Consider the following 8,972-nt stretch of genomic DNA (forward strand, 5'->3'; position numbering starts at 1 on the left):
ACTTGATTTCATAATTTGGACAATACTTGTTCATCATTTAAGTTGAACATTTGATGTTTTAAATTTCAAACATTTGTTGTTTTGTAATGGATTACACTTGTAATTTTTCATTTTGGACACTTAAACTACTCCAAATCAGATGCTACTTTCATTAATGGATTATTTGTCCGAAATTTTTTCATATATTTCAATGACATCCTTATGTTATCTCTTGCATGTTGTTAGTTTTAGCACAATAATAACATTTTCTGTATTATTTGCTTAAGCGATATCAAATTTACTTAAGCAAATCTCTATTGGTTGTATTTTATCCAAATTGGCTTAAGCAAATACCTATTTTATTTAAGTAGATCATTTTTTGCTTAAGCAAATGATAGGATTTACATCCATAGCTCTCTGTTCCATTTTGCATAAGTTTAATTTATTTTGCTTGGACGCAGTTAAGATAATATCTATTTCGCTTCAGCAAAACATATTTCATTTAAGTGAATGACATGATATTTATCCATTGCTCTTTATTCCAAATTCAGTTAAGAATAAATAAAATTATTTGGCTGTACTTAAGTGAATATTCTTATGTTTAAGCGAGATAATCTTACGCCTTTTTATGTCTACTTAGATGAATTTTACACATTGTTAAATGAATTTGTGGTTAATTGAACTAAATTAAAGTCGCTTTAGCAAATAATATTCAATTTTATTTAAATAAAGTAAAATTCACTTAAAAGAATTTCAACCGAAAGGTGAGTTTCGCACCAAAATTAAAAAGGATATAAATTCCTCAAGAAGCAAAGTAAGGGTTTACATTTGTTATTTGACGAATGTGAAATACTATCTTGCTTTACACAACTAACTTCTTGGATTTATGTAATTTTATTTATACAGAGAAGATGAAAATTCTTCCATTTATCTGTCTATTTATAAATTTAAAATAATATTAATTATTTTTTATTAATATCCTTGTTGCTATATATAATGAATACAAAAATTACATTATTTGAGTAGCTCATAGGTTTAAGAGAAGATGGTTAATAAAGAGTATATTAGGAGGTTTATACTTTAACTATAATAAAATGATTTAAGTTTTTTGTTGTATAATATTTTTTCTTCTTACTGAACAAATAAATAAAATTAAAAGTAATAGCGTTATTATTAACGTATCAATACCATCGAAAAAACATGTAACTCATAGTAACTTTATAGTTAGGAAAAAACATATCTAACTCTAAGATAATCTTTAAAGTTGAACTCATTCCACTCTCATGTTAATTTAAATGTAATTCTAAGCTAATAAGTTAAGACAATTGGTTAAGATAAAGAATAATTTACTAATTAGATTAATATGTGATTAATGAAATAATAGTATTAATTTATGAATACTTTTGATGTAGCTAACATATAAAATTTGCTTTAAAAAATCAAATATAGTTAGAGACTTAAAGCAAAGAGTGATTCATGTAATCTTGATAAGATAAAACTTAGTTTTAGATGGTTGTTAGAAAATTATATTGTTTGGTTAGCCTTGGATAATATTTTCAACTATTGAAATTTAACTAGAATCATTAAAAATGTTTTAAATTCAATCTAACGACATGTATAATTACACAATTTTTTTATTATGCACTTTTTGTCCTATACTGCTTCTTTTTTCAAGCTAACTATAATGAGATTCTTTTATAACAGCACCATTTGAGCCTCACTACAAATAAAGTGAAAGCAAACAGTGATGCAAATTAATTAGGAGATTTATAATTTAATCAAACTGGCCTTAGGGCCTATTTTTATTCTTAAACTTGGACTGGTGAAATGTTTTCTTTCCTTAATTTTTTGTTAACAGACCAAAAACAAAAAAACAAAAAAAAAGGAACTCTAGCCCAATATTTGCACTATATCAACCAACAATATTCGAATTTATCAACTCCTGAAAAAAATAAAATAGGAACTATGAGCAAAATAAAATGCCGTCTACAGTGTTCTAGCACTAGAACAAGAAAGTTCTCTTCTTTGCATCATGATAATTCTCTGTTCATTGTTTGTTGTGAACACTTCAAGACGATTAATATATCAGTGTTTTCAATTTTGATCTAAAAATCCACAATAAAATTTATATATCAATTTAATAGATTAATAATATTAAAATTATATTTTTAATAAAATATTATAACATTTAGATTATTACTTTATTGTTTCCACAAATAATCTGAGGCTCAAAAGCATCCACGTAAGGTAATCCAACCAGCAAAGTCCACGTGTCAGGACCATATCCAAGAATATTTCCCCTTAGGACAATGCAGTTATTTCACTTACAAAACCAATGTTTTAGTTTATGGTGACAAAGTAAGCTTTCAAAAAATGGTGGCACCCATTGCTGTTTCTTCTCCAAAGTCCACACTTTTGCAGAATCCCATCTATTTGGGCGACTCAAGTTCAAGTTTTGTTGGTGGGTCTTTAAAGGGTCTTTGTTTGCATCTTAAACCAAAGCAACAAAGAAGAGATTTAACCAATTTGGCTGTGGCTTCAGCTGGTTCTACTGTCACAACCAGTAATGCTAGTAGTGGAAGATTTTACTTCAATTTCACTGGGTTTCCTTTCCCATTGGGTCCTTTCCTCAACAGGCGCACTATTAGGACTGAGGTCTACCATCTTTCTTTATTTTATGTTTGGTTTTGTTGTTTATTTTGATCACTCAATTGGTCTTGTTTGGAGCTTCTATATTTCTATTCTATTAATTGAATTGGCTATCTAGTACTTTGGATTTAGTTTCTCTAAAGTGAAAACAAAAATTGTGTAATTTGAGAAGGTGAGGATCTATCTATCCTTGGTTTCAAATTGGTTATGTTTATAAAATATTCTAATACAAATATAAACCTTCACTTTCTCATTTTTCATATGTTCTTACTATAGCAGAGCCAAATCCAAGGACTTAATGCTGATATGATATATCTTACATGTTTTTTATGCTCCAGCTTTTTCTTTTTCATGAATTCCCTAGGAAGCTCTTTCCATGTTAGATATGATGGATTACGTTTTTTGATTGAATAAGGAGGGCGTTGCTAATTAGTTCTAGTGTCTTAGTTAAGGAATAATAATAGAAAAATTTTATTAAAAGTCACGTTAAGAGTGTTTTGAAAATTATGACGGGGAAATATTAATACCACTTAAAAAAATTCGCTTTTAATTCTTTAACCTGTGTTATAAAAGCACTCATAAACACTAGTCATAAAGAAATTCCTGATTTATTTCCTTCAGCTATTGTGTTTCTGACACTTAATATACTTTTATTGGATTTTGAGTGCATTTAGGAGCAATTGAAATCTAAAGAGTTTTCTCTTATTGTGAAAGTGACTTATGATTTTCTTATATATTCTTTTTAATAACCTTTAGGGACAAGTTTATAAAAAAAAACATTTTTAGACTTATTTTAGTAATTTTATCAATTAAGTTTATGAATAAACTCTCATTTGATAAGGGTATATTAGATAAGTATTTAATTAAATTATTTATTCAAAGACACATTTACTCCTTCATGAAATAAGTTTGTTTTGTTTTGGTATTGCATATAATTGCTAATGACATGTTGGTATTTCCTAGTACATAGGAATTCCTGTTATTTCTTGGAAATATTTAGCCATAAATTTAGCTGGATTTCTGTTTTTGAGACGCTAACAGTAACAGCTCCTATTCTTTTAATCATGCTGTAGGCTGTGAAGGGCTGTATATGGCTATTTGAACAAGAACAAGCATTAGGCTTCAGCAGTGTTTCAACAAACATCAGAATGACAGTTATCAAACTCAAATCCGGGGGGTTATGGGTCCATGCACCCATAGCTCCAACTGATGAGTGTATTCAGGTTTAATTTTGATAATCAGTTCTCATATTTTGAGCATGCAAACTGGTGATAAGCTTTTATGGAAGTAAAAAATGCTAGTACATGTCAATTTTTATTTTTTGCCATTTTTGGTAATGAATTGCAACTAGTTGAATTCATCTGGTTCACGGGGGTGGCCCCATTTTTTAGATTTAATTTTTGAGTTCAGTGGTTGGCTTGTTTCACTATGCAAACTTTCATTCCTTAGTAATGCTGCAAGGCAATTTCTACTACAACTTGATCAAGAAGGTTGTTTTGGTGAGAACTAAAATATAAAAGCTCATATTGATATGGTGATTTTATTATGGTTTCCTAACATGGCAATTTGTTATTGTTGTTTCTTGCAGCTTATTAAGGAGTTAGGGGCTCCTGTTGAATACATTGTTCTCCCTACTTTTGCTTATGAGCATAAAGTATTTGTTGGTCCATTTTCTAGAAAGTTTCCCCTTGCTCAAGTATGGGTGGCACCAAGGCAATGGAGTTGGCCATTGAACTTACCATTGGAATTCTTTGGCGTTTTTCGTGCTAAAACCTTGAAAGACGAAGATTTATCCACTCCTTGGGCTGCTGAAATAGAACAAAAGATTCTAAGCTCTCCAGAAGTTGGTAATTATCACTTGTTGCATTTTTTAGACTCAAGGCACATTTAGATAAACAATTTAATTAAGTACTTATTCAATAAGAGCTTGTTAGATAATCTTATTTGATATACTTTGAATTTTATCAAAATAAGCTTATCTAATAAGCTCTTATTGAGTGAAGTTAATCAAATTAAAAAAAAAGCTTATAAGAAGGTTTTAACCACTTTCACAAGCTTAATCAAGCACTTGCTCAAGAACTTATAAGACATGCTCAAATAAGCTCCATAGAAGCTCTCAATTTTCATTTATTCTTTGCAAGTCCATGATAAAAAAATCTCTTTTGTTGTGGTTTGGCTCAGGAATTGGACCCTATGTGGAGGTAGCTTTCTACCACAAGCCTTCAAAAACACTATTCGTGACAGATGCTGTTATTTTTGTACCAAGACAGCCACCTGAGTGTATTAGCAAAGAGTCCCTGCTAGCATCGGCAAAAAATGGTTTGGCTGTAAAAATTCTTAGTAAAGGAAAGGAGGTACCTGATGAACCAGTAGTTGACAACATAAGGAACCGGCAAAAAGGTTTACTCTTATTTTTATGTTTTTCAACTTCCACAAAGCACACTGGTTTTCATTTGAGGTCAAAGTACGATTAACGTTTTTACTTTATTCTGCAGGATGGGAAAGAATGGTTCTACAAATCTTGTTTCTTGGTCCATCAAATCTTTTAGAGCCTAATGCTAGCTTTGCACAGATGTCACAGAAGTTGATTGTTTCACCTATTGTGAAAACACTAGTTTTCAGCAAAGTTCCTGAAAAGGTAATCTTCTTTCTGTTGCATCATTTTCTTTCATTATGAATACTTTAATCTGGTTCTACCTGATAAAGAGCCATTAATTGACAATGTGATCACTGCTTGGTGAGTGAATACCATCTAAGTTTTCAACATGGTGTTATTTTCTCTTACTTTCTTCTGACCCTGATGTGGTTAAATTTATGCAGGACATATGTCCTTCAATCCATTGGGCCTGAATGTTTCAGCTTTCAATAATATGATATATTCTTCAATTTAAAATGTAAATAACGTTCTTTGCAAATTTTTTGAGAACAAGGTAACCTTGTTGAACTATTAACAAAAATGTATAAACTGAGAATGAAAACAAAACACAAACCTGACACGTTCTAACAATCACATAGCTGAACATTGAGGGGATAAAAATAGGTGACAAACATATCTGTTAAAAATATGGTGTTTTAGGTATAGAGAGAGGAAGAGAAATAATAGAGAATTAATAGTTACTGAAATGTATTATGTTGTGTTGGGGTGTTCATAAAACATAAGTACTAACCCTTATTTTTACTAATCATAATCCTAACTAATAAAGGAAACAAATCATGATAAGATAAGGAAATATGATAACTAATTTAAAGAATTAACAGGAAAATAAGATAACTAATCCTAGAGGATAATTTAACTTGTGGAACAATATGATTAAATATTTTGGATATTTTCATACATTTTAACAATATCAGTTCATTTTGCCTTGTTATTATGATCAAGGTGAGAGATTGGGTTGATAGCATTTCACGAGATTGGAAGTTCAAGAGAATCATCCCTGCTCACTTTGCTGCTCCAATAAATGCAAGTAGGTCTGATTTCAGAGCTGCATTTGCATTTTTGGACGAGTTTTTGGGCGATCGTTACACATCATGGCCATCACTCTCCCTTCTCTTCTCATCAATCATGGGAAAGGCAGCCAGCTATTTTCCTCCAGATGACATGAGGACTTTATCATCCCTTGACCAGTTTTTGGTTTCAGTTGGAGCTGTGAAGAAAACTGTTTCAGGCCGGAAACGGTGAGAAGGAGATGCATCACAACTTGGCATCCCAATACTTGTTAACTTTGCAAATGTTAAAAAATACGAATAATTTTGTTACCTTAGGAGCTTCATTCTTAAGGAAGATGTAAATGTTTCTTATTGGAATATACACATATGTATGTATGTCGTGAAAGCAAGGAATATGTTTTGCATGGAAAGATCTTCATGACACAAGTTAGGAAAAGTACTGTGTTCAAACTAGTGTATTGTTATTAGAGTTTCTTTTATGCACAAATATATGGTTTGTGCATTTCACATAAAGCACACGGCAATGTGACATTGTTACAAAGAGTTCTTTTGGCTGCTATGATATCAAATATGCACTGAGAAGATGTGAACGCAGTCAGCCATAGTTTAGGAGTGTATTTGGTTTTCTGATAGCATGAATTCTCAAACTTAAAGTTTCTTGACAAACTATGACCAATTTGGATAATTTTATTAATAAATATTTATAAAATATAAAAAATCAATTTTTTTTACAAGTTAAATTAATTTGTGAAGTTTACTCTTTTTAGTTTGTAGAAGTGCTTTTATTTAACCTTTTTAAAATTCAGTTGCATAAGTTAGTTTTAATTTTTGAGATGAGTGTAACTATTTTTATCTTTTTTTTAATGAGTATTTATTGAAAATTTATCTAAATTGGACCTATATCAGGCTCTTTCTCCACAAAAAATCAAATAGATATTTAATTGTGTGGTTAAACTAGGATTACAGGTTGACTACACCAGAAAAGAAAAATGATTACAGTACAGAACTTATAGACAATTGCTTGAAATTGCGGATCACAATACATCATTTTAACAAGAGTGTTCAAACTTTACAATGATGTATTGGTAGATTTGAAAATATTTAATTTAAATAACATTATTTATACTTCATCAATAATTAAATACCATATCAAATTTAAATTATTTGAAGTGAACTTTATCTTTGCTCTTCAATGCATGATGGTTGTTGCAGGGGCGCTCTTGGCTAAGGGCGGCAACAAGAAAGAGCTTGAGACCTCAAGTTTCAGGCCCCATAATGTTATATTGATATAACATTATTGTTGAACAAAAAAACAAGTATAACATTAATATTAATACCATAAAAAAATGAGGATATTTAAAGGGTTATTTCATTTTCGACCAAATAAAAAGGGTTATTTCATTTAAATTAAGTACCTATTAACTTTTACTTTTTCTCATTTCTCAAATCTCCATTGATTCTCAACTTGTAATCTCATTTTCTTACCTATTTTCACGCTTTTATTCATTCACAACCGATTTGTTCGTTCTTTTGACTATTCTACCAGTACCATGTTATATTAGCATTTGAATAATTGAATGCATTTTTACTTCATTTGTTCAAACACTTTACTCAAACCCAGACCCTTAATAATACACTCAGATACCTCATGTACAATAAATGAGCAAAGACAGACAGTGAAAAGAAGATTATTGTATTTACAAATAAGAGAAATATTAGCAATGATACATTCTTAATTATTTGTTGAATTTTATTAAAAATTTACAAAAACATTAAAGAAAAATGTTAAATAAAAAATGAAAAAAAATGAGACTTACATAATTTTACAGTTTTTGATAAGTTTTAACAAACAATTAAGAGTGTATTAAAAAAAAGTGTGTTATGAACAATTTTTTTCATCAGGACGGTGAATTTGTAGATTTTGAAAAGGGAACAATATTGAACATAAATTTTGCTGGATTGGAGTAATGACCTACTCTTCTATATCTTTTGTTTTGTAAGTTTTTTTGTTTTTATCAATATCTGTTCCTGTGTTTGTTGTTATCGACCACTGGGGTATCAAATAGATGAATTGAATAAATTTTGAGCTGAATTAAAATAGATGAGTAAAAAAAAAATCATCAATCTATTTTAATATATTAAAAATATGTTAAAAAAATTAAATCCATTCATAGCCTATTTAATAAACTCCATCAAACTCATTTGTTATTTTTTTATGGATGTCCAACCCCATCTATTTAAAACATATTATAGTTTTAAAATTTATTTTTATAAAATAAAATTTCGTATTTATACATATTCAACACTATGGAATTTAAGACTTGAATCCAACTTATTGACTTTGAATTACTTAATTTGATATATTAAAAAATATCATAAACCGTTTATTGTCCATCCAATAATAAAAGGTGATCTAATTAATACAATTTGTCCATTTTTTTATGATTAAATAGATAAATTGGATGATTAACGAATAAATTAATTGAATTACTAGTCCGATTGAATATGAAGCCTATTCATTAAGATGCTCAAAATGTGGAGGGTCTTTAAGCTCCAAAATAGACATTGTAGAGTGAAATATTGAAATTATTGGCTAAATCAAATTGATGTACTATATTAGTTTCTGAATCTCAAGTAATCTATAAAAATATAGAAATGACAAATAAGATTTCTTTTCAGATAATGCAATCCCTTTTAATTTGGGTACCTTTAACTTTTAAGTAACATGCCACAACCATAGATAACATTAGATAAGAGAAGTTAGATGGCTAGGGCCCAAATAAGGTTGTCATAGAATCCAAGTGAAATTTTTTAAGAGAAATAAAATAGTGGGAGCAGAAGAATATTGTTGCTCTTATTTCTTTGAAAAGAAGAAGAGTACATCATTCTACATTGTT

At 29.4% G+C, this 8,972-nt stretch overlaps 1 protein-coding gene across 2 annotated transcripts; it reads left to right on the forward strand.

Annotated features, from left to right (window-relative positions):
• The first annotated feature begins 2,307 nt into the window (after positions 1-2,307).
• On the forward strand, positions 2,308-6,521 carry LOC113867163. Of its 2 annotated transcripts, none has more exons than XM_027502254.1 (6): positions 2,308-2,634; positions 3,702-3,851; positions 4,217-4,475; positions 4,810-5,028; positions 5,124-5,266; positions 6,008-6,521. In XM_027502254.1, the coding sequence occupies exons 1-6, from the start codon at positions 2,353-2,355 to the stop codon at positions 6,305-6,307; spliced, it is 1,353 nt and encodes a 450-aa protein (XP_027358055.1). In that variant the 5' UTR covers positions 2,308-2,352; the 3' UTR covers positions 6,308-6,521. The 2 variants fall into 2 exon arrangements, with proteins under 2 accessions (XP_027358055.1, XP_027358057.1); XM_027502256.1 differs by lacking the exon at positions 6,008-6,521 and adding an exon at positions 5,449-5,717 and having other exon boundaries at positions 2,329-2,634.
• Positions 6,522-8,972: the final 2,451 nt, after the last annotated feature.

This window comes from Abrus precatorius, unplaced genomic scaffold (genome assembly GCF_003935025.1).
Source record: "Abrus precatorius isolate BTA unplaced genomic scaffold, Abrus_2018 Scaffold5, whole genome shotgun sequence".
NCBI lineage: Eukaryota > Viridiplantae > Streptophyta > Magnoliopsida > Fabales > Fabaceae > Abrus > Abrus precatorius.